This window comes from Hyperolius riggenbachi, chromosome 4 (assembly GCF_040937935.1).
Source record: "Hyperolius riggenbachi isolate aHypRig1 chromosome 4, aHypRig1.pri, whole genome shotgun sequence".
NCBI lineage: Eukaryota > Metazoa > Chordata > Amphibia > Anura > Hyperoliidae > Hyperolius > Hyperolius riggenbachi.
In genome coordinates, this window is record NC_090649.1 from 165,363,259 (window position 1) to 165,390,031 (window position 26,773).

Genomic DNA, 26,773 nt, shown 5'->3' on the forward strand with positions numbered 1-26,773 from the left:
CAGAAGTTATTTGTGGGCTTTTCCTTGCAACCTGAACTATTTTTCCAACAGTTGTGGCTTAAATGTTAATTAGTCTACCTGACTGTGATTTGGTTTCAATAGAATCCATCATTTTCCACTTCTTAATTAGAGTTTGAACACTGCTGCCTGGCATTCTCAATATATCTTTTTCCTGTTTTATAGAGTTCAACTATCTTTTCCCGCAGATACTTTGACATTTATTTTGCTTTCGCCATGAATCAGAATCAGAAAAAAACATCAGAGCAGCGATGGATGAAAGATGAAAAGGTCTATCAGGAGTCAAGAAACTCATTGACCTTTTATGCACACCCACTAATTATAAGCAAACAGATCACAGGTGAAGATGGTTACCATTTGGTTCAAGTTGTGTGCATGGATGGTTACCGTTTGGTTCAAGTTGTGTGCATGTTATCAGGGCAAATCACCGGGGTATGTTAGTTTTTGATCTGGGTCATTTGGGTAGTTTATGTAGTTATTATGATTTAAAAAGAGTAAACCCAGTTGTTTGGCAATAAATGGCTTTAGCCAACCATTAACCGAAAAGTTTTTGTGTTACCTTCAGTATTTTATAAACATTGGTTAAGAAATCACAAATTCTGGCAGGGTATGTAAACTCTTGAGCACAATGGTGTGTGTGTGTGTGTGTGTGTGTGTGTGTGTGTGTGTGTGTGTGTGTGTGTGTGTGTGTGTGTGTGTGTGTGTGTGTGTGTGTGTGTGTGTGTGTGTGTGTGTGTGTGTGTGTGTGTGTGTGTGTGTGTGTGTGTGTGTGTGTGTGTGTGTGTGTGTGTGTGTGTGTGTGTGTGTGTGTGACTTGAGTTTCATTTTAAAGAAGAACTTGAAAATTGTCTAAATAAAAGCATGTCCCTAATTATATCAGATATTGTATTCAAGGTGACCCGGAAGTATCATGTAACATAATAAGATCTACTGTACATATGTATATACAGTACCAATCCTAAATACAACTTCCATATGAGCATTTCTTTTTTCACTAAAAGGATTAATAATAATACAGGGCTAATCAGTTTCTCTGGAGATTAGATTGCAGGTAACTGTCACAGATAACTGGAGATCATACAATTTAGGAGTACCTGAGAAAAACACGTCTGAGCGCACGGGACAGATAGAAAAATCAACGGGTGGTCAGTTTTCCTTGTGCGAGTTGAGCTAACAAAAATAGCAGCCATGCACCTGAGGCAATCAGAACTTGAAACCGAGATATTTAAATGCTAAAACCAAAATCAAAATATAAGATATGAAGAAACTTCTATTTAGTATTAAGTTTCTATATACATTTGTTTACCTCATTCCCTTACTTGTGCTTACCATTAGTAACCCCCACTCTTCCCAATGCAAAGCTGCATGCAAAGGCTACTATCAGCTTGGTCACTAGAACTTGACCTGTATGTATCCTGCAGCTGTCAGTGCCTTTCTCCACTCACAATGTGACATCACTTCCGTTCAACCCTCTCCTGGCCAGAATAGGTTGGGCTAAATGGTGAGAAGAAAGTGGGTGGGAGTGATGTCACAAAACTATATCCTTATAAGCTTGTGTGGGCAATGGGGGTTGAGGGCTGTTTTATGGTTGGGAGTGGGGCTGTTATCAGCAACAGCTAATTTGCAGCTCTATACTTTCCCAATACATGCATCTAAAACATTGCACTTATTGTACTTCTCTATGTTACTCAAATAACCTATCCCCCCCTCCCCCCTTTTTACCCCCATCGTTTTTTTCCATTCACTTTTCACATAATTTTCCTCCAGCACCTCATTTTCGCAAACTGCACATAGACTTGTTTCAGGTGACAATCTCATGTTTGTACAGGTGTTCCATGTCAAAACATTTTCTGCAATCAGACATGTTGTATTTATTTGACTGATGGCTGCAGAATTCCCTGCAGTGGGATGCCTGCTGCTTCACTTTTCTCACCCCCTCTCTGTAAGACAGTACATACTGCTTCACCGGCATACTGTTACACAAATCAAGCTCAAAACTTTCCCTTTCATTCATGCCCGCTTTTTCTCATTTTCATATACTGTAGTTTGGACTCTTTATTTCTTCACTACCAAAGTTGCCAAACATAAGTATAAATTGAAGGTGTGTGCAGTTTGTGGGCCCAAAACTATTTCCCTGTCTAGAGTTGCATTTGCTTTTAATACTAGCTGAGAGGGCACCTATATAGACTTAAAGTGGACCTGAACTATTGCACAGGACAGGAGGAAAACAGATGGAAATGTATCCTGTATGTATTTAGAGAGTTTAGCCTGTCTAATTCCCCCCTCATCTATGACTAATCAACAGTGTAATTTTACCTCTCAGCTGTGTCAGCTGGCTGTCTTGGCAAATCAGCTACTTTGTAAACACAGGATGTTAACCCCATGTCTGCTTCCATGAAAGCAGGAAGAAGGCACACTGCAGATTTATTGCAAGATTGGTATCAGCTGTAAGAGAAGAAAGGTTTTTCTTTTAGGGCCCGTTTCCACTACACATGGATTCTAGATGCAGAAAAACTGACTCCAGTGAATGTCTATGGACCTGTTTCCACTAAACGCGATTTTTCTGATGCAGATTTCCCATAGGCATTTATTGGAGTTAGTTTTCTGCATCCAGCATCCGTGTGTAGTAAAATAGGCCCTGAAGGTTATTATGCTGTTGCTTATCTTTTAGAGCAAAGAGGAAGTTCTGAGTTCAGGTCCACTTTATTGCAGTGTTCTGGAGAAGGAAACCTGAGAGAAAGGGGAGGGGCACCTCAGCGGATATGCTAGTGAGCAGGGACATAATCTTGATATAGATTTTCTTTGTGGCTGATGATATTAATAATGGCACACTGTAAATGGAATATAATATACCTTTCCCCCATTCTGTACTTCCTCACTTTTAATCTTGCGCAACCCCAGTGTGTGCTACTCTACAATCAGCTGTCCGAGTACCTTCTCTATCTGTCCATATAATTACACTATGTGTTTCCCCACATAGGTTCTACTTTTCACTATGAATGGAGCATTCATAGTGAAAAGTAGAACCTATGTGGGGAAACACATCCTATCCTAACATTCCCATGGTGTGCCTTCCTGTTCCCTTACATGCCTATCACACCTACTGGCTGCTGTCCTTCTCCTATCCAACCGTGTGCTCCAGCTCCACTCTGCTCACCTGTCCAACACCTTCACCATCTGTGTGCCCAGCTACTAATCTTGTGCTTCTCACGTACCCTTGTTCCATGCCCTCTTCCCACTTTTCTACTGCCATCCCCGCTGTGTGCTCCTAGCTCACCTTTCCTACCTACCTCCACAGTCTGAACCATACAATGCTGATGGGCACCAACTTTCTATAACTTTTGTAAAACACGTGCCACCTAGTGTTAGTCTATGGAGGGCACAGACCGTTTGGCACCAGCTCAGCAGAGTGGTCTGAGCTTAGAGCCCACAGTCAGGCTGTGGGAAGCGCATACTATTATTACTATTATGGAAAATTATTATGTTGTCCTGCAGTGCACATATCCCCACCATATGTATTTTAGAGGCTACATGCAGAGGCAAGGGATCTGCTGCAGTACAATGCAAGGCAGCGGAACCAGTGGGAACCGACCCTTTCATTACAGAATATCTAATATAAAACCAGATTGAAATATAATCTTTGTTGCTCAGCCCACCACATTTCAGCTAAAGTTAAACCTGGGATGTTAAATATTCACAATACTCTTATCTCTCAGAGAAGAAGTAAAGGCCAATATACACGCTAGGCTGAGCATGTGTACAGCAGCCCAATCCCTAACCCTACCCGGCCAGCAATCCACCAGGTGGATCAAGTTAGCTGAGCGACATTCTGCACCCCCTCTCCCCCAACACGCACACACACACACACACACACACACACACACACACACACACACACACACACACACACACACACACACACACACACACAGTACAGCCTTGGCCCAGCGATGCCACCTGAGGGTTCGGGTCCCAAACCCCATCGGGCAACATCAATCTAGCGTGTGTAAGGTCCTTAAAGAAAATAAATAGTTTAGACAAGAGGTAACATTCTGAGACCAATCTAGTGAAGCAATGCTTGGATTCTATAGGCTATAGAGACAAGTATAAAAGTGTCTGACAGAAGGAGGGAAAACACTGATATAGACATTTCTGAACCAGAACTTCAGGATACACTGGAAACAACTTTTAATAAAAAAAAAACCTGGCTATTGAAATCTTTAAACGCTCTCTCAAAACCCACTTTTTTCAACTATGTAACTTATGCCAATCCCCCTTCGACCTCTGGCCAAGTTGTACTCCTCACTAGATAACCTAAAGACACACTGTCTGTATGAATACTGTCAGGGGAGGACTGGGGCCTTCTGGCCTGGAGGGAAAACACAAACTAGAGGCCCGTTTTCACGGCACCCCAGCCCAAATGATGTCACACTTGCGCCCCACGTGCTATATGCCAACGGTCACGTGGGGCGCCAATGCAGAAATACAGCAAGGACACTTGAGGGACAGCAAGACAGGTAAAGTATAATGCACAGGCATCGGGGGCACATAATATATTTTGAGCCACAATGGCCCGAGTTTCCATCACATTCATCATTCGTGATTGCTGCACGTGATCGACCACATCGACCTGAGATTTCCCAGCATCTCAGATCAATACATTCAACTAATTTCCACCCGAAATCAGTCAAATCCTTGATTGGGCATGCTTGTGGCAGCACAGGTTTTCATCTGATTCAATAATAATCGAAAAGATTGGTGGATCGGCCAGCCCTAAATCATTAAATGAGAGGCAGCCTGGGGGGAAATCTCCCCCCTTCCCCCCTGGCCAGTCCTCCCCTGAATACTGTATATTACCCCACCTCTTGTCCCCCCCCCCCCCCTTCTCATTCTTTAGATTGTAAGCTCGCAAAAGCAGGGCTCTCTCACCCTTTAGTGTCTTGGAAATTGCTATTCATTTTATTTATCATGCTACATTTGTCACTGTAATTACCAATTCTGTATTTTGTAGCAGTGTCCACATTTGGTGTATACCATTGTCTGTATTATTATGTACCCCGTGTTTGTTTTTCTTACTTTGTACAGCGCCACAGAACAGGTTGGCGCTTTATAAATCAATAATAATAATATCAACCTAACCACTTGGAAATCAACACTGTCCTATTTCTGTGACTGGAAATAAGTCTGCTGCTGCCTAACCCATCAAAGGGGAAAAACTGAAATAAAAAACAAACTAATAACACACAAAATGTCAAATAATTTAATTAAATGTAAAGTCAAGAATGTAACTAGCCAAGCTAAAGTTATAAATCAAAATTAGGGTTGACATCTCTCACTATATGAGGACTTGTTACATCATCATATCAGTTCTCTGATATTTGGCTGGGTGAACAAAAGAGACGTTTAAATTAACCAAACCAAATTGTGGCTGAAAAACCACAGCTGGTTAAATGTGACATTGATCCCTCCCAGGTTAATCTAAGTCAAACATGTTGCTCTGAACATCAGTGAAACATCTGTGACTTTACTGCCTGGAACCTCTGCAGCTACTACCAGCGCTGAATCAGGCATGATGTTAGCTTACACTTCTGCTTGTACTTGGTTTTTTCTACTGTAATCTGATGGATTTATTAGGGAAACTGATGCAAAACGGATTTATCTGCAAATTGACATTAAAATTGCAGCCCAGCATTAAACTGTTTTACTATCAAGCCTTTGATTATTTAAATCTGAGTAACCGATGTTTGAGATTAGAAGGCAATTTTCTCTGATTGCACGTACTGTTGTGTAAACGGTTAATTGAAATGTGAAATCTGGTTATAAAGAAAGCTTTAAAGTGAAAATTCCCCTTTGAGTAAAAGGATCAAAGAAATACAACATCTAATTCCTCAATGTAAATCTCGGTGAGGATTGGCAACATTTATAAACTGATATTTCTGCTTATAGCAGAACTTAAATCAAGTAAAATAATAACATACAAAAAACAGACTAGTCGCACACAGCAAAGTCATTTAGGTAAAATTGTGTAATAACCAACAAATTCCACCCCACTTGTGTCTGTGTCGTTTGTGTCTTGTGTCTGTGTCACTCAAAATAAACAATTTCTGTTCTCACAAGAACTCAAGTAAACTTTAGGGAAAACCAAAGTATTGCAAGGTTGAAATGTAAGGATCATTAAAGAGGAACTATTAAAAAAAATAAATGCTTATTTTTCATAGGACAGGGAGTCCCCGACCTACGAGTGCAAGACTTACGAACGACTGTTCAATATGAACAGCAGGGATTCTGTGATTCTGTGGAAACAAGTCAAATTTTTTGTTTTCAAATTGGAATTGTAGTTATTGAGAAAATCGATTTTAAAAAAATTCAAAGAAAAAAAATGGCTTTTAAACTTGTATAAGCAGGTACAGGGGGCAGAGGTGACACGGAGGGGACACTGGGGGGCACAGAGGAGGTACAGGGGACAGACATGGCACAGTGTTCCGACTTAAGAACAGATACAGGTTAAGAACAAACCTACAGTCCCTATCACGTTTGTTAACCAGGGACTACCTGTAGTCATTTAGAAATTATTTACTCAGTGTTTGCCTATTGTAAAATCTTTCCTCACCCTAATTACCATTCTGACCTCTGGCGATATCTTTACTACTGACAAAAGCATAAGTACAGGCCCATACACACGTCGGATTTCCGCGAACGACGGGTCGTTTGAACGTTTGCCCGCTAAATCGGGCAGGTGTACAGACTGTCGTTCGCTTGATAAGAGTGAGTTTGAGCGATCCGACCTAAAGTGCTTCAGCATCAAGGTTTCACCGGTCCTTTCGTTACTCTTCTTAAATTTCTATATTCCTCCCCTACCTCCACAGTCAAACTCCCCTCGGCTCCCCCCTGCCCATTCAGCATTAACAACGGCACTAGGCAAGGTTGCCCACTATCCCCCCTACTTTTCGCTATCAGTATAGAGCCTCTGGCCAGTGCTATAAGACTTAACAATGACATCTTAGGAGTAAAACATGGTGGCCATGAACACAAAGTTTCACTTTTTGCTGACGACATCCTACTTTCCCTCACTAGTCCCCTGACTTCCCTTCCTGCCCTCCACTCAACTATATCCTCTTATGAAACCATTTCAGGGTTTAAACTAAATAAAGACAAGACTGAAGCCCTACCAATCAAAATCCCCCCAGAGATGCTGCTTGCTTTGAAATCCCATTTCCCCTATAATTGGAGAACCCAAACCTGAAAATACCTAGGGATTAATCTAACCACCTCATTCTCTTCTATCTATAAACATAACTTCCCTTCTCTTATTCAAAAAATACTCCAAGATCTCCATAAATGGACAGCTTACAAAATCTCGTGGATTGAGAGAATATATTCACTAAAGATGAACATTTTGCCTCGTATACTATACCTATTTGAGATTCTTCCAGCCCAAGTCCCTTCAATCCAGCTATCTAGACTACAATCCGCATTTTTAAAATTTGTTTGGAATCACAAGCGCCCAAGAGTTTCTAAAACTGTTCTTCTCTCTTCTAGAGACCAGGGAGGGCTGGGCTTACCACATTTAAAACACTACTATCAGGCGGCACATTTAAGACAGCTGACGGCATGGTCTGACCTAATGCTGGATACACACGGTTCGTTCCCGCACTCGATTCCCGTCGATGCGCCGCTCGATTCCCGTCGATTCGTTTATTTCCGACATGTCCGATTCGCGGTTCGATGGATCGTTAGGTCGATTTGCCATACTTTACATGGCAATCGACCTAAAAAACATTGAAATGCGCTCAGAAATGTTCGGGAATAATCGATTCGTCGGGAATCGAGCGGCGCATTCGATGCGGGAACGAACCGTGTGTATCCAGCATAAGAGTCTTCTCCAAATGGGCTATAATTGAGGCCATGGAGGTCTCTCCCTTATCTTTAGCCTCCTTTGTATGGACCACAAACCCCCCTAAACCACCCCATAAGACCTTACTTTCTACTATACCTTTCACTCTCAATATTTGGAAAGCTACAGCACGAATAGCAGGCCTAATATCCCACCCATCTCCACTATTCCCCATATTGGGGAACCCTTTATTCCCCCCAGGCACTGTCCCCACTTTCATAGCTAGATGGTACCAATTAGGCTACTTTAATCTAAAGAACTGGACAGATTTCGCCTCTGGCAAACTTCTCACCCCATCTTTGTTAAGGAAAAAAAACACCTTTCCCCTTCAATGCTCATGGAATCGAATCAAATTTTCCATTTCCTGCAAAGCTACACTAGGGGGGCAACCTCATTATCTTCTTTCACCACCTTTGAAAGGATCTGTCTACATAAGGGACACCAAAAAGGCCTAATTTCTCAGATATATTCTTTACTACAATCAAACTCAGGCTCCCTAGAGGTCTCTCATTCTTATATGAAGAAATGGGAAGAAGCCCTCTCAACAAATATAGACAAGTCTGATTGGGAAGATATCTGGGAAAACGCCAAGCATTCCTCCATAGGCCCATACACACGTTGGATTTTTCTGAACGACGGGTCGTTTGAACATCCCGTCGTTCAGTCGTTCGCACGTCAAATCCGACGTGTGTACAGACTATCGTTCGCGTGATAAGACTGGCTTCCAGCGATCCGCCGGCAAAAAATAAGGTACCATTTCATGCATAGATAGCAAACAAAAAAAGGGAAGAGGGTGACGATTGTAGATTTCTATTTTAAAAATTGATGTTCAGTAGGTTCAGATTCCAGACAGGGTTCCACAAAGCATTTCAGGGTCCAGCACATTTTTACTGGAGCCCGGATCAGGAAAACTAAAGTTTAAAAGACCACAACATTCAAAGATATAAGCACTCCAGTGTAGAAGACAAAGAAGCATGTGTGGGATGCTTTCTATTCGGTGCTAATACATTTTATGTACATCATTTGCTTACCCCTGTTTTGTCACACAAGCGCAGTGTATGGAAGGAGCCCACAGCAAACAGATCTCCATCAGGAGCCCATGAAACTGATGTTATCGGGTACTCATGGGAGGGTGAGCTGTACAAGAGGCGTCCATAGCTATCCCAGACCTATTGAAAAAAAAGCAACTGGTAAATGCGCAAGAAGAATAAACATTAAAAAGTTCAGGCTTTGAGCGGGAAAGGAATAGCTATGCATTGTATTTACAGTATTAAACCTCAACAATTATACAGATGGTAAAGTAAAATAAGGATTAACATTATTTTTGTAAGTGAAAAAAAAGTTTAGCAGGATAGAACGGATTGAAATGGATGAGGTGCCTTTGATCATAAAACCCATAATCCATGGTTTTCTCATCTCTGTTTTCCCATGTGACATATAATTTAAGCAAACGTACATTAACTTCAGTGCAAAGAAAGGCTGCTTTGCTGTGCTCATGCTTCTAGCTGCTGCATATACTTATTTATTTTAAACATATATATAGCACTGTTCCTGAAGTTTTACTTCATATACTTAAAGCTTTTTTCCTTGAATGTATTTACTTAAAAGACTGAAATTTTACTCTTATTTCTAGAGTTGGAAATAAATTATTAAAGCGGAATATAACCCTGCATTTCAACTTTGCTCTAAAACATTATTTACAGTATATTATATGCAACCAGCATTGTTTTTTACTAGACCAGCATTGGAAGGGTTACAAGGAGCTTTAAAGTTCCTGGAGAGATATGCAGACGCATCCGAAGCTGACATAGATACATTTTGTTTACATAAATGTATCTAAGTGTGGCATGTGACTCACTCTCTCTGACTGAGAAGGAGCTGGAGGACAGCCAAAGAGTGTGTAACATTTATCACTTGTTACATTCTATGTAGTTAAATGTATCTATCTGAACTTCTGCATATCTCTCCAAGGAACTTTAAACCTCTGTGTTTAACCTTTCCAATGCTGGTCTAGTAAAAAACAAATGCTGGTTGCATATAATATGCTGTAAATAATGTTTTAGAGCAAAGTTGAAATGCAGCTTTTTAGAAGTGTATTTTTACAGTGATGTGAAAAACTATTTGCCCCCTTCCTGATTTCTTATTCTTTTGCATGTTTGTCACACTTAAATGTTTCTGCTCATCAAAAACCGTTAACTATTAGTCAAATATAACATAATTGAACATAAAATGCAGTTTTAAATTATGGTTTTTATTATTTAGTGAGAAAAAAAACACCAAATCTACATGGCCCTGTGTGAAAAAGTGATTGCCCCCCTTGTTAAAAAATAACTTAACTGTGGTTTATCACACCTGAGTTCAATTTCTGTAGTCACCCCCAGGCCTGATTACTGCCACACCTGTTTCAATCAAGAAATCACTTAAATAGCAGCTACCTGACACAGAGAAGTAGACCAAAAGCACCTCAAAAGCTAGACATCATGCCAAGATCCAAAGAAATTCAGGAACAAATGAGAACAAAAGTAATTGAGATCTATCAGTCTGGTAAAGGTTATAAAGCCATTTCTAAAGCTTTGGGACTCCAGCGAACCACAGTGAGAGCCATTATTCACAAATGGCAAAAACATGGAACAGTGATGAACCTTCCCAGGAGTGACCGGCCGACCAAAATTACCCCAAGAGCGCAGAGAAAACTCATCCGAGAGGCCACAAAAGACCCCAGGACAACATCTAAAGAACTGCAGGCCTCACTTGCCTCAATTAAGGTCAGCGTTCACGACTCCACCATAAGAAAGAGAGTGGGCAAAAACGGCCTGCAGTTATTGCTGCTAAGGGTGGCCCAACCAGTTATTAGGTTCAGGGGGCAATTTCATTTTCACACAGGGCCATGTAGGTTTTGAGGTTTTTTTCTCACTAAATAATAAAAAACCACCATTTAAAACTGCATCTACTTATAAAAAATGGGCAAACAGATTACAGGTCACAACTTCTTTGATTGCCATGAGAGCTTCTTTTATGACCATGTCATTTCATATTATAAGAGGTGATCTGATTTTTCACAATGGCAACAACTGCTTTGTTTGGCTACTGCAATAAATCTCAAATGGCAATCAGGGGCGTTGTTAGGATCCTAAGAGATCTGCGGCACTTTTGTGCACTCAGCCCAAAAAAATGGATGTGGCCATGCACCAGAATGTGGGTGTGGTCAAGGGTGGAGCCAAATTTACATGAACGTAACAGTGGTCTAAGTAGGCCTGCCCAGCAAAACGTTGGATGAATACCCACTCTCCATTAATACAAAAAATAAATACATACAGTAAATGCAGTATCCTACCTAATAAAAGCTAACTGTCGCTGCGTCCAGCAGTTTTGTCCCTGTGTCCCAGGATTTGTTACTGCGCATGTGCGCAGTAACTGACAGCTGGGACCAGGGAGCTGGACGGGCGAGCGAGGTGGGCGGGTGCGGGCGAGCGAGGTCGGCGGTTGCATGCGCGCGCATGCGCACTGGCACCAGCCGTAGACCTAGAGCCCGTTTTTAAACGGGCTGGGTCTACTAGTATCACATAAATAAGCAATGTCACATAAACATTATTAGGCAGTTACTTGACATCTGTGCTGATTGGTCTGGCTTTCTGATGGGCGGGCTGGCCTGCTGCCAGGTTATCTGGCAGTCCCCCCATAGCATTCCCTGACCTTCTAGTGGACCCCTCCCATGGGCCTCCCATTGAGGCACCATAACTCCCAGCATGCCCCCATAAAGGCACCACAGCACTAAACATGCCCAGATTAAGGCAACACAGCTCCCAGCATGCCCAATAGAGGCTCCACAGCTCTGACTCTGCCTGAGAGAAATCCAGGGCACCTCAGAATAGATCCATGGCACGTGCCACTGATCTTTGGGGCTAGCAACGCCCTTGATGGCAATCCAGTGCTCTATTCCCTTGAACTGAGCTTTGGATCAGAAGTGGATGTCAGCCTGAATGGTTCCCACTAAAAAAGGGTGCCTCCACGCACTTTGAAATGGTGATCTGCACCTAAAGTGGTTAAGGGCTGTGTCAACAAAAAGAACTCTTCTCCACTAAAGACAACAGGGCTCTCTACTTTCAAAGTGACCCTCGCTAAGAAATGGGGATCACACAGATTACTCAGTTATGAATATGATGTTCACTAATCCCAATGTGTATGGGACCCATTAGCAACTTCAAACTACATTTTTCGTTTGAAAGCTGCTGTGCAGCCAAATGAGCGAGTTGCAAGGAGCAGTTATAGTTACCTCTTCCAGACGGCTTATTTTCTTTATCCACCCTTGGCTTTGAAGTTCCGACAGTTTTTCTGGACCCCCGATCACGTGATATGACATGTGATCGGGATCCAAGAGACCGTGTCAGCGTTAGAGCACCAACTGGTGGTGGAAGAGGGGGTGATGGAAGGGAAAGAATAGACTCTGCCATCACCTCTCTTCCACCACTGAGTGGTGCTGTCACACTGACATTGTCTCTGGGAACCCGATCACATGTCATATCATGTGATCAAAACCAAGAAAACATGTCAGGATTACAATGTCCCCGTGATGGAGGAAGAAAAAAATTTGGCAAATACTTGGAAATATCGCGGGGTGGGTACGGGCCTTTAACAGCCAAGCGCAAATTATATTTTCATTTTCCTTACATTTGCAGTTAGATTTCTGTAGACTTATTTATAAAACTATTGTTTATTTTTTGATACAGCCATGTCAGCAATCCTCTGCTCTTCTCAGGCATGATCCCAGACAGAGCTGAACACACAGAGCAGCTGTCTTATCTTTGCACACAGAGCAAACAGCACAACTTATCAGAAGCAATGGGGTGAAGAGGAAGCTTCCAGAGAAACTGGGCAGATCTGCAGACAGACCATGCTATGGTTAAACAACAAGATAGCTTTAAGATGGCTGGATTAGGGACAAAAAAGGAAAACTTTTAGGGTAAGAAACAGCAAAAGTACTTTTAGTAAACATTTACTCTTACTCTTTTTTAGGATACAGTACTGAGTTCATATACTTGGATCCACTACAAATTCCTTTTAACAGCTGAAGAGGCAAACAAAACAGTACCAATCGGTCAGTCTAATCACCTATCATAATTTATCTGTTCATCCATGGAGTGTCTGCCAGCAAAATACTGGGCATGATAGGAAAACAATATCAGGAAGATTTATGCTGCCACACAAACCAAAGTAGGTGGCTGCTTTCTTAAAGTGTAACTTCACTTTAATGGAAAGAAAAAAAAGTAAACCCATTCCCTCTAGGACACGTGTCGAACTCCAGGCCTGGAGGGCCAGATCCATGCCAGTGTTTAGGATGGACTGAGAAAGAGAGGAATGTGATCTACCTGATGGACCACACCTTTCCTGATTCAGACCTATCAATTCATTTGATCTGTACCAAAAATGTGTGAGGATCTCGGCCCTCGTAGGGCCGGTTTGACATCCCTGCTCTAGGACAATGATATGCATTACAGAGATTTCAGTATACATTACTGAACACAGTTCAACTCTTTCCTTTGCCTTATGTAGTTCACCTGGCTCAAAGCCAACTGTAGGCAGCTGTGGCCTTAATGATGATCGTACAGGGAATATCAGAATGTAGTAAAAAAAAGGCTTTACTTTCCTACCACACATGAATAATAGAAGAACTCAGCAATCTAACATAGTGGAAAAAGGAAGCAGAAACTACTATAGAGGAGTGCAGAGTAACAGAAGAGCACATAACACTGAATATTCACAGCAACAATATGCACACCACCATCTTGTGGCCATTTAGCACACACACAGTTTAAGTAATGAAATCCATTACATATTTTTACAGCAACTGGGTTTAGCAACAGCCTGTGTGCAAACACCTGGCATGATGAATTCAGTGCATATGTCAATAGTCGAAGCTGCATTAATTAATAAATAAATGTACTGGTGCCTCTATGAGAATCCTACTCACTATATAGTGTCAATCCTCAACAGAAATCTTAACTTTCTCAACACACAGTGTCGGCTCCAGGATTTTTTTTAGGGGGTGCTATGCAGGTGCTGGACCAATTTCTGGGGGAGTAGACGACCGGCGGAGCCGCGGCAAAAAATGGGTGTGACTACAACCTGCGGCGCGCCGCGGCAATAAAATGGGCGTGGTCATGACCGGATGAGGGCGGGGCTAACTGTAATTTGAAGTGAACCCAGGGTGAGAGTGATATGGTGGCTGCCATATTTATTTCCTTTTAAACAATTCTAGTTGCCTCGCAGCCCTGCTGATCTATTGGCTGCAGTAGTGAACTGAATTACACCAGAAACAAGCATGCAGCTAATCTTGTCAGTTCTGACAATATTGTCAGAAACCCCTGACCTGCTGCATGCTTGTTCAGGGTCTATGGTTGAAAGAATTAGAGGCAGAGGACCAACACGGCAGCCAGGCAGCTGGTATTACTTAAAAGGAGATAAATATGGCAGCCTCAATATTATTCTCACCTCGGGTTCCCTTTAAAAGTGCAACGCAAAGACAGAGGGCCCAAGTTTTGGTGACCCTTTCCCCAGAAAATTCACATAATTGTGCAGGTTTTCTCAAGAAAATACACGTAATGTGAGCAGATTTGAACAAAAAACACGTTCAATGACCCCAATATGCACAATCGTTATCAGATATGACCCCAATATGCACAATCGTTATCAGATATGACCCCAATATGCACAATCGTTATCAGATATGACCACAATATGCACAACCGTTATCAGTTATGACCCCAATATGCACAATCCTTATCAGATATGACCCCAATATGCACAATCGTTATCAGATATGACCCCAATATGCACAATCCTTATCAGATATGACCCCAATATGCACAACCGTTATCAGATATGACCCCAATATGTACAATCCTCAGCAGATCTGACCACAATATGCACAATGCACAGCAGATCTGACCCCAATATGCACAATGCTCAGCAGTTCTGACCACAATCAGCAGCACCACCTGAAAAAGAAAAGAAAAACCCATTTACTCACCTAGTCAGAAGACCTCCTGTTCCGACCTCCTCCTCTCCCGACCTCCTTGTGGCGCGCAGCTCAGCTCCCACGATCCTCTTCCTTCCTGCAGCAGCCTGCATTACCCCGTGAGCAGGGCCCCGGGAAAATAGCCGCCCGAAGCCCTGCACTGCAGACTCCAAGTCTGCAGAGCAGGGCTTCGGGCAGCCATCTTACCGTAGCCCTGCCTGCTGCTCCGGGCTGCCGCTGTGAACTGACTCGGCGTCTCTTAGACGCCTGAAGTCAGTTCACGCCAGGGGGTGCTTTGGGGGTGCTTGGACAAATTTAGGGGGTGCTTGAGCACCCCCAAGCACCCCCCTGGCGCCGCCACTGTACATCACATCACAGCGGATGTTAGTGTTCATTGGTATTGTGCTATATATAGTATATTATATAATATCCAGAGAGCTATGGCCCATTCTCCAGAAGGACAACAGGCTCCAAGGAATTTTCCCAGAACCACCACCCTGTGCCAACAGACAGACAGCCAACCTGAGAAAACTCCTTATCTGGAGCTCCCACCCAATACAAATAGCACATTTCTCTGTGTGACAAAGAGGTGCAAAGCCTGCTGCCACATTTTATGCACAGATAGCTTGCCATTATCAGAACCACCTGAGGACTAATACATCCTGGGTGTATGCACATGTGCATCATCCAATGTGGTGTACACAACAACGCGCATGATATGCCCTAATGAGGTTCTGTATATTGGGGAAAGCAGACAGCAGCTTGGAGAATGGACTGACCATCAAGCCTGGATTCATGATAAACTATGAATCCTAGTGACATGTGTCTGACGTTATCCATTTCCCACCACCAGTTCATCCTGTGCATGTGGAGACACAGTCTATCAGGACACAGGCACTAATTCCACTCATTTATTCAACTGAATTGTATTAAAGCAAACCTGAAGTGAAAGAAAACCTTATGATATAATGAATTGTATGTGTTGTATGGATAATGAATAGAGCATTCGTAGCAAAAGAATTTTATTTTTATTTTCAGTTATATAGTTTTTTTTTATAACATTGCATCATTCTGTCATATTTGCAGTTTACAACCCACACTCTGTATTTTAAACTATAAAAACAGAGCAGAACTAATCACCCTTTGAACTTTTCTGCAGTGAAACCGTACCTCAACCCGTCTCTCACTGTTTCTTGGTTGTTTAAGTGCTTCAGAAAACAGGACTCTCCTTGACCCAAGTTGGGTCGAAGAGCTCAGAGACGCTCTTTTGCATAGATAACAATTGACGCTTCTTAACTCTTCCTGTACTAGATACAATATGAGACTCTTTGCTACTAATGGTCTATTTCTTAGCTGTGCTACACATACAGTTCATTATCTCATAAGTTTATTTACCCTTCAGGTTTGCTTTAAGTTGCTGTGTGCTTCCAGAAATGATAAGTTTGTGCATGTAAAGAATAGCTTTATATGGTTCTGATGCAGTTCTGTACCATGGCTGAAGAAAAACCGCAAGTGACACTGAAGCAAAAACAAAAAAAAAAACATGATGTAATGCATTGTATGTGTTGTATGGACAATTAATAAACCATTAGTAGCAAAGAAATGAGTCTCATATTTTTATTTTCATTAGATTTTTTTTATAACATTGCATCATTCTCTAATATTTGCAATTACAAACCCCACACTGTATTTTAAACTATGAAGCAGAGCAGAGCTAAAGATGCTTTGAAATTTCCTGCAGTAAAACCATAAACAATCAAGAAAAGGTGAGAGACAGGTTGCTATAAGTGCTTCAGAAAACAGCACTGTAGCTGACCAAGTTTGGTCGTTGAGCTCAGAGAAGCTCTTTTGCATAGAGAACAACTGAAGTTTCTGTACTCTTCATGTACTGGAAACAGGAGAGTCATATCTGTGCTACTAATGTTCTATTTCGTAGCAGTACTACACATACAATTATATCATACATTTATTTTCACTTCAGATTGCTTTTAAAGATTTGAAATCTTGCAATGAAATCTCATCCAGCTAATCAGGTATAACCTAAATAACTTCTAATGTGTTGCACTAGCATAAGCTCAGGTCCACTTTCACACTCTCTAAGCCACTGACGTAGGACGGATATGCAGGTGTGGTGCAAGGATTCCACTTGTTGCAGAAGTGAATGACTCAGAAACTACTGAAGCCAAACTATCAGCAGGCAATTAGAATTTGTTTAGAGAGGATAGTAATAGCTGCCTATATATTCTCAGCATCTCAGTTTCAGAATAAGAACTAAATAAGTGTGGGCACCATGCAGAATAATGTCAGCCCTCTGGACAGCATGCTTCTCATGCCATTGTTTCTGATGACATGATCACACCTTCCACACTGTTGCCACTGCGCCAAGCACCACTCGACACTTCCAAATGATCTTATAACAGCGGCCCAAGCCTCTTTGCTAAATGATCCTCTTGCAGTCACAAGTCTGGCACCTGTCAAGACCTGCCTACATTTGCATAACTGTTGCCAATATATTATACTCAGCTGTCACTATTAGCTGTAGAGCTAACTGAAGCAAACCCACCCAGGCTGCAGATGGGCAGCTCTGATTTACAACATGCTATCAGTTCGGTTGAGCAAAGCTAGGCTATCTAAGCAATTAGATATTTGACACTGTATATCACCTTATATTTACAATCTTCTCCAGCTGATAAAATGAGATCATTGACAGGATTCCAGTCAACCTTCAAAATGACACCATCATGGGATTTCCACTGCAAAGAAGAAGGGAAAAATCATTAAGGTGAAGTGTGAAGCTGCATGGAGTCTTATGAACGTGTCAGGATCTCAGGCGCAGAGACGAGCTGTATGAACGTGTGCTAAATGGAATAGGTCTTGCTGCATATAGCATATAGCCAGGATCCTGGAATTACCTTCACTTCTGGATTATAAATATAACACTTGGAAACTGATCGTTTGCTATGGGTGATGATCTGTTTTTCCTTCAGCTCAATCTTCAAACACAGGGCTAATAGTTTATCAGTACTTTTAAAATCTTTTGTATAAATCAGTCATTTGCCTATTACTTTAAATAGGCTGGATAGTGTACTAGTTAAAGAGACACTGAAGTCTTCTAAATATCATGATTTTAATTAAAAAAATGTGTTTAACATCTTTGCCCTACCAAAACCGCCGCTGAAATCTATCTAAATCCCCCCAAACTCCCCCGCAAAATCCACGACTTTCTTGGTCGTGGATTTTGCTGTTGTTGGAGGCAGAGCTTTCAGCCGTAGCTCTGCCTCCATGCCCTTCTATCAGAGACGGATCTCCGCCTACCCCCGCCCCTCTCAGTGAAGGAAGACTGAGAGGGGCGGGGGAGAGGCAGTGATCCGGGCTGACAGCCGCGCTGAGAGGCAGGGCTGCAGCTCATAGCCCTGCCTCTCACGGAAGCGCTGCCCGGATTGCCCCCAGGGGAGTTTGGTGGGACTTAGTTAGTGTACAGTGGCGGGGATGCGGCAGTTTAGGTAGGGCAAAGATGTTTTTTTTTAATTAAAAACATGATTTTTACGAGACTTCAGAGTCTCTTTTAAGGTTACCCAAGGCGATGGACAGAAGTTCAGCTTAACTTACCTGTGGCTTCTTCCAGTCCCCCACAGTCTATCAGGTTCTATGCGGTGTTCCAGTTATCTCCAGTATGCCTCTGTCCTCTCTGAAAGATCTACAAGTTGTGCATGCTCGTCCACGCGCCTCCACGATCAGAGTCACATGTGTTCTGCGATTGCGAAGTTTAAGTCTTTACGAACTGCCCATGCACAGAATGCTCCTAGCAATGGTTGCACAATCTAGGAGGCGCAGGCCATGGCTGCGCATTTGCGACCTGCGGATCTTCCAGAGAATGCAGCGGCACACTGGAGTAGACTGGAATAACAGAGGGGGCCTGGAAGAAGCACCAGGTAAGTTAAACTAAATTTCTGTCCCTCGCATTGGGCATTCTTTAAAGCAGGATTGTCAGCCACAAAACCAAATTCTATTTAAAGCGGGATTGTCACCATAAAAATCAAATTTCAATAGCAACTGGTCTGAGTATATTAAGTGATAAATTTGCTAATCCTGCATTCAAAACTTTTTCTGCTGTTATGATTTGGAGTTATCACATACCTTAAGAGCACTGGCCCTTTAATAGACTTTGCCATTCAGTTGCATGCTGGGGGTTCTTTTTATCTATATTATATTCCTTTATTTCTCTGCCTAGCTGAAACATGATCCTCTGCTCACTTGTGTTTACAAGCAAGGCTTAGGTGACTCAGCGATAGGAAGAGAAAAGAAAAAAAGTTAAGGGAAGAAAAGACATCAGTACTTAGCCTCAAACTGTGGGCAAAAGACATGGTTCGCACCAGGAACAGAATTCTCTTCATTTACTATATACTATTCACTGAAATCAAAACTTGGACAATACAATAAATATGTTATGTAAGTAGATCAAGTATTGTATGGCTAATCCTCCTGCGTTGAAGACACAACCTTTGAGGCTATGGTCACAGTGTGCGGTGTAACTGGCGCTTTGTAACGTGGCTCACCACACTCCACCACCTATGTGACGTTCACAGTGTGGCAGGAATGTTGCGGTATAACAAGTTGCGGCATTGTAATGCACTGCATGCATTGACTGTACACTTCACTGTACCAACAACGCAAGCATAGCATGCGACACCTCTGAAATTAGTCGTGCGTTTCAGCTTTACAGCATAGGATTTCTCAAAACTATGAATTGCAATGCTTTGGCTGTGCACTGCCAGCTGTCACTCAAGATGTGTGCACAGTTTTATGAATAAATGCAGAGTGTAAAATGATGCTTACAGCCATCTCATCCATCCAGCAATGAGATATATTGCAACCTCCCCCCTTTACTTCTGCTAGTATCTCTGCATGCTTTAGTATCAGAGCTTTTCCGATTAATATTAATCAAGCAAGTGGTGAAAGCAGGCTAGGATAGGATTTACACAGCAGAGATAACCATAACACCTGAGCATACAAATCATGAATATGAATACATTGTGTATGTATTCATAAGAAACCAGTTTAGAATATGAGCACCATAATCTCCTTCTAAGTGGATTAGATAGCAGATGGTATAATACCTGTAACACCTTGGAATTTGGCTGCAATGGTTTAACGATCAGCTGTTTTCCCAAAGGGTAAAGGACTTTTTCGGAATCAGGGCCCCAGGCAATAGAGTATATGGGCAAACCTGCAAATGTGAGAGACAAATTGGCAAGAATGAATCAGAAAATAAATATCTTGCAAGAAGTTATTTTACTGTATATATGTCATTCTATTATTATCATCTGATAAGGTTTGCAAAGATTATCAGCCCTGCTTGAAGTAAACCTGTCAATTCCTGTTGATTAAATAGGGTTTGTACTGCACAGATCATGCTTACTACATACTATACAGTAGTTGCACTTTTTAAAATTAAGGCCCTGTTCACATCTGAAATCTCAAAATTGCGCGAGTGATTTTACCGCGATTAACGCGGTAAAAATCACTGGACACTTCCACGATTCAGAACGATCGCAATCAGCACTTTACTAAGCACTGTACCGTGATAGCTCCAGAATCGTGGCAAAAATTCTGCAGGTAACGCATTTTGCGATTGGCGCTAATCGCAAAACGCCCGCAATTGGCGCCAATCACGGCAGTGAGAACACTGCCATAGGTTAAAATAGCACTAGCGCTTCAACGATTAGTGGGAATCGTCTGCTAATCACCGTAGTGTGAATGGCCCCTTAAGCAAATCTAAAGTGATAAATTCCCTTCATGTTTTATATCCCCGATGGAAGCTACTTGTTCTTCTGGGTCTTCGGCACTCCTCTTACAGTTTTTGGAACTAATTGCATCCTCAAGTAGTTCCGTTCGTCTTTGGAACTACTCAGGGACGCCAGTTGATCTGAAGGCTGCTTGAGAAGTGCCAAAGAGCTATTTCGACCTAGCACGTCCCACAATTTCCACCGGTGATGGCGCATGAACGAGGCGGACGGAGGATCGAGAAGGTTCTTTGGTATCCAGAGCCTTTCCTCTGAAGAGGTATGTTTAAAACCTGAAGTTACTGTAATTTTTCACTTGAGATTCCCTAGTAGTGTACCTGGTTTGGCATTAAGAAAGGTCTGTCTAACCCAAAGAAGGCGTGGACAGCGGCAAAACGCGTAGTGACATCAGACGGCCCCGTGCGCACAGCCCCCGCCAGTGTGACATCTAGTACGATCCCATTCTACTGCCATCCCTGGCCAGGCTAATAGCAGTTCGAGAGGTCCTGCTGGCGGCCGCTTGATCAGCACCTAAACTCGTCTTTATTGTAAGTGCAATTTACATAGTTTCCTAAAAGTTCATGCACCATTGGAGCGCTCCCCCTGCCCCGCTTGTCTTTCATGCAGTTACTGGTGCCATCCAGTTGAGGGAGCTCCAATTGCAGACAGTTTATACAAAGGGTCATAGTAACATTAAGGGCCCTTTTCCACCAGCGCTGAATCGCAAAAACGCAAACCGCTAGCGATTTTACAATCGCTACGGTTTGCTTTTTAACATAGGAATCGCGGTAGCTCATTTCCACTACCGCGATTTGTTTTTTACTTGATCGCGATCGCGCCGCGGAGCGACTTTTGCCGCGATTTTGCTATGCAGTGCATAGCATAGCAAAATCGCGGCCGCGAACGTCGGGGAATCGCCGCTAATTGCGATTCAGCAATCGCTAGCGTTCAGCGTGAACGCTAGCGATTGCTAGTGGAAAAGGGCCCTAACAATCAGCGCAAGTTATCTTTTTCTCTTGGTAACCCAAAGTTGTACCTGTGTGTTGACATGTTTATGCGCTCAGCCCTTTGAAAAAACAGGTGGAGTCCAAGATCTTCCTTTGCTACTTCCTAACATGAAATTTAACATATAGGCCCGGTAGAATATGGGAAACTCTGATATAGTAAACCTCTGGCTATAGTAAACCTCTGGCTATAGTAAACTCAGTGACCAGGTCCCAGCCATGCCCCTGTATGAATATACAATGTATATAGGAAACTGATATACAGTAGAATCCCTGTTGTCTGACACAGGTGGGGATTGCCTGATTTCAGATATGTGTTTTTGTCGGTTAATTAAGTATTCAAGCAATGGGCCCTAAAATAACACTAACCTCTCCTCTTCCACATTTGTGCGCAGTGGAAGCGATTTACCAAACCTCAGAGCAGTCTTCTACACTTCCTGCAGCTCCCAGCAGCCTTCCTCTGTCCTCCGTGTATGACTCCCGAAGCCTGCATCTGCACCATGCGTCAGATGATATGCCGGGAGCAGTACATGCATGCAGGAAAGCCGCTGGGACCTGCAGGATGTGTAGAAGGCAGTGCCCGGAGGTTTGATAAGCTGCTTCTGCAGCACAAAGCTCTGCAAAAGATGAACGTTCAAACTCCTGCAGTTAACTGGGACTCTGCTGTATTAAACTTCTGATTTAGTAAACAAATTGGTCAGGTCCCTTGAAGTTTACTAAAAAGGGATTCTACTATGTATTCAAAAAGCTAACATGAGCAGACAGTGCATGTTGAGTTTACCTGGAGCTACGCAAATTATGTAACTCACTACAGTAGAATCCCTTTATAGTAAATTTCAAGAAACCTGGCCAAATAGTTTAGTATAGCACAACTTTACCATATAAGCTTTGGTCATACACTGTATATTGATACAGCCACATGGTCAGCACCTAAGGATATGATATTTCTGTCATACTGTTCCATTCCCCTCTTTCTGCTGTCTGCTAAGCAATAAGAGCTCCAGCAGTGGCGGACACAGCCAGCAGTGGGCCCCTGTGCAAAATTGTAATTGCGGGCCCCCTATGACCTGCGGTGCGCGTAGCGCGGCGCGGCAAAATATGGGCGTGGCTACAACCTGCGGCGCGCAAAGCGCGCCGCGGCAAAAAATAGTGGATAGAACCTGCGCCGTGGCAAAAAATGGGCGTGGCAATGACCGGATGAGGGCGGAGCTAACTGTAACTTAAAGCGAACCCGGGGTGAGGGTTTATTTCCTTTTAAACAATATTAGTTGCCTGGCGGCCCTGCTGATCTATTTGGCTGCAGTAATAAACTGAATTACACCAGCAACAAGCATGCAGCTAATCTTCTCAGTTCTGACAATATTGTCAGAAACCCCTGACCTGCTGCATGCTTGTTCAGGGTCTATGGCTGAAAGAATAAGAGGCAGAGGACCAGCACGGCAGCCAGGCAACTGGTATTGCTTAAAAGGAGAGAAATATGTCAGCCTCAATATTATTCTCACCTCAGGTTCCCTTGAAAAGTGCAACGCAAAGACAGTGGGCCCAAGTTTTGGTGACCCTTTCCCCAGAAAATTCACATAATTGTGCAGGTTTTCTCAAGAAAATACACATATATGCCCAGAAAATACGTGCAATCATGTCGGCAGATATGCCCAGAAAATACGTGCAATCATGTCGGCAGATATGCCCAGAAAATACGTGCAATCAAGTCGGCAGATATGCCCAGAAAATACATGCAATCAAGTCGGCAGATATGCTCAGAAAATACGTGCAAACAAGTCGGCAGATATGCCCAGAAAATACATGCAATCAAGTCGGCAGATATGCCCAGAAAATACGTGCAAACAAGTCGGCAGATATGCCCAGAAAATACGTGCAATCATGTCGGCAGATATGCCCAGAAAATACATGCAATCATGTGGCAGACCTGCCCAGAACATACACCTGCTAATATAAATAAAACAAAAACATTTACTCACCTGCAGCAGCAGACCTCCTGTCCCAGCCTCCATCCGGCGCGCAGCTCCCATGGGTGGTTGGGTGGATAGGTAGCCTAGTGGGTGGGTGAGTGGGTGGGTGGGTAGGTAGCCTGGTGGGTGGGTGGGTAACTAGCCCGGTAGGTAGGTAGCCCGGTGGGTGGGTAGGTAGGTAGCCTGGTGGGTGGGTTGGTAACTAGCCCGGTAGGTAGCCGGGTGGGTGGTTAGGTAGGTAGCCTGGTGGGTGGGTAGGTAGGTAGCCTGGTGGGTGGGTTGGTAACTAGCCCGGTAGGTAGCCGGGTGGGTGGTTAGGTAGGTAGCCGGGTGGGTGGTTAGGTAGGTAGCCGGGTGGGTGGCTAGGTAGGTAGCCTGGTGGGTGGGTGGGTAGCCTGGTGGGTGGGTAGGTAGCCTGGTGGGTGGGTTGGTAACTAGCCCGGTAGGTAGCCGGGTGGGTAGGTAGGTAGGAAGCCTGGTGGGTGGGTAGCCGGGTGGGTGGGTAGGTAGGTAGCCGGGTGGGTGGTTAGGTAGGTAGCCGGGTGGGTAGGTAGGAAGCCTGGTGGGTGGGTAGGTAGCCGGGTGGGTAGGTAGGTAGCCGGGTGGGTAGGTAGGAAGCCTGGTGGGTGGGTAGGAAGCCTGGTGGGTGGGTGGGTAGGTAGGTAGCCTGGTGGGTGGGTAGGTAGCCTGGTGGGTGGGTTGGTAACTAGCCCGGTAGGTAGCCGGGTGGGTGGTTAGGTAGGTAGCCGGGTGGGTGGTTAGGTAGGTAGCCGGGTGGGTAGGTAGGTAGGTAGCCGGGTGGGTGGGTAGCCGGGTGGGTGGGTAGGTAGCCTGGTGGGTGGGTAGGTAGCCTGGTGGGTGGGTTGGTAACTAGCCCGGTAGGTAGCCGGGTGGGTGGTTAGGTAGGTAGCCGGGTGGGTGGTTAGGTAGGTAGCCGGGTGGGTAGGTAGGTAGGTAGCCTGGTGGGTGGGTGGGTAGCCGGGTGGGTGGGTAGGTAGCCTGGTGGGTGGGTAGGTAACTAGCCCGGTAGGTAGCCGGGTGGGTGGTTAGGTAGGTAGCCGGGTGGGTGGTTAGGTAGGTAGGTAGCCGGGTGGGTAGGTAGGTAGGTAGCTGGGTAGGTAGCCGGGTGGGTAGGTAGCCGGGTGGGTGGTTAGGTAGTTGGGTGGGTGGTTAGGTAGGAAGCCTGGTGGGTGGGTAGGTAGCCGGGTGGGTAGGTAGCCGGGTGGGTGGTTAGGTAGGAAGCCTGGTGGGTGGGTAGGTAGCCGGGTGGGTAGGTAGGTAGGAAGCCTGGTGGGTGGTTAGGTAGTCGGGTGGGTAGGTAGGAAGCCTGGTGGGTGGGTAGGTAGGTAGGTAGCCGGGTGGGTAGGTGGTTAGGTAGCCGGGTGGGTAGCTATCCGGGTGGGGGGCCCGACTCCTATCCTCCCTCCCTCCCTTCCTTCCTCACCTCGGGGGGCCCCCTCCCGATATGCGCGGCGGGAGAGCGAGCGAGCGAGCGGCAAATGCAGGAAGTCTTCAGGGCTCTCCAGGCATCCGCTAGAGGCCCAGCCGCTGAGTCTCCAATATGTCTCCAACTGGAGACATATTGGAGACTAAGCGGCTGGGCCTCTAGCGGATGCCTGGAGAGCCCTGAAGACTTCCTGCATTTGCCGCTCGCTCGCTCGCTCTCCCGCCGCGCATATCGGGAGGGGGGCCCCCCGAGGTGAGGGAGGGAGGGAGGATAGGAATCGGGGGCCCCCCGGGGAATAAAATAATAAAAAAATTTTTTTAAAAAAAAATACTTAATGGGCCCCTGAAGAAAACGGAACTTCAGGGGCCCTCGTGCAGCGGCACGGCCTGCACGGCCGTATGTCCGCCACTGTTTGCCACCAAAGTGCCCTTGTGTAGAACAGGCAGAAGATGTTAGATTTCCAAGTTAGTGAAGCAGAGAGTATTGTACCATGTTTGTCATCAGTAAAAGCAAGAGGTTTTGAATTGGGATGATACCATTTATTGGCTAACTTAGACATTCGGCTAATAAGCCTTCTTCGGACATTGTTCCTGTAAAAAGTATGAGGAAGGCTTATTAGCCGAAAAGCTTACTTTTTTTTTTTTTACCGCTAAGCCAATAGATGGTATCATCCTGATTCAAAACAAAAGTTAGAGTAGTCATGACATCTTGCACCTAGCAGCTGAGGGCTCCCTGGATGTACTGGAATGGTAGAATAAAGGTAACTGCAAGGCCCTGTGTAATAGATGCACTAATACAGCGATGTTAATTTAAAGGAAGTAAAACCTGAAAGAGTTGCTTTGAAAACGTTGCTTTGAAAACTATCCTTACCAACAAAATGCATAAAATAATAGCCAACAAGAAAAGTGTGACCCAATTAAATGGGTGACCTTTTATCTGACCCACAGCATTCTGTTGCTGATACTCGATAGAGTGGATCCATATGTAATGTATTGGTGGGCGGCCTTGTGGATCAAGTTACACCGATGTTTATATATTTTATACGTCACAGTGTTTGCTACCGGTATGTTTTACCAGAAGAGATGACTCAGCAGAAATGCCGAACGTCTCTCTGTAGCCTGCACTATGCTTTCAGTAAAGACATTAGGAAAACCAGTAAAATACATTTTGGTAAATGCTCTGTAGGTTGAGTCATCTTCTGTCCGCACAAAGGGACTTCTGTGACAGCGCAAACCATACAGCCAACCCCTTGTGAGTCAATCGATGGGATCTTTCCTTTCCTCTTAGCATGGCTTTACACAGGCTGATCCAATTTGACCAAGCTAGTATATGGCTAAATAAAATACACTTGTGTAAACACCAGATAAACTGCTGAGCAAAAAACAGACATAAAAAATAACATAATAACGGGAAGACACCTCTTGCAAGGTCCATCTCACACAGGTGAATTCCCCCCTATGAATGGATCACACAACTGCATAGACAAGGAATGGACTCATCTGCTACAGAAGAGATGATTCTCTATTGTCAGCTAGGTTCTTTAAAGGAAGAGAAACAGTCGGCACTAGTTCCTTATTGAAAAACATGCAAGGGTGCAATACAACCAACCTACTGGAATTGGTTGATGGTGGGTGATGGGTGA

General features: G+C 44.0%; 1 protein-coding gene across 2 annotated transcripts in view; it reads right to left on the reverse strand.

Moving 5' to 3' along the window:
* IFT80 (intraflagellar transport 80) overlaps positions 1–26,773 on the reverse strand; it is a 160,018-nt gene that overhangs the window by 91,770 nt on the left and 41,475 nt on the right. For both annotated transcript variants that reach the window (XM_068280931.1, XM_068280930.1), the window contains exons 6-8: positions 20,045–20,154; positions 17,591–17,680; positions 8,944–9,081 (exon numbers count right to left, since the gene is read on the reverse strand). In XM_068280931.1, coding sequence (XP_068137032.1) covers positions 8,944–9,081; positions 17,591–17,680; positions 20,045–20,154 — 338 coding nt within the window. The remainder of the gene's footprint in view (positions 1–8,943; positions 9,082–17,590; positions 17,681–20,044; positions 20,155–26,773) is intronic.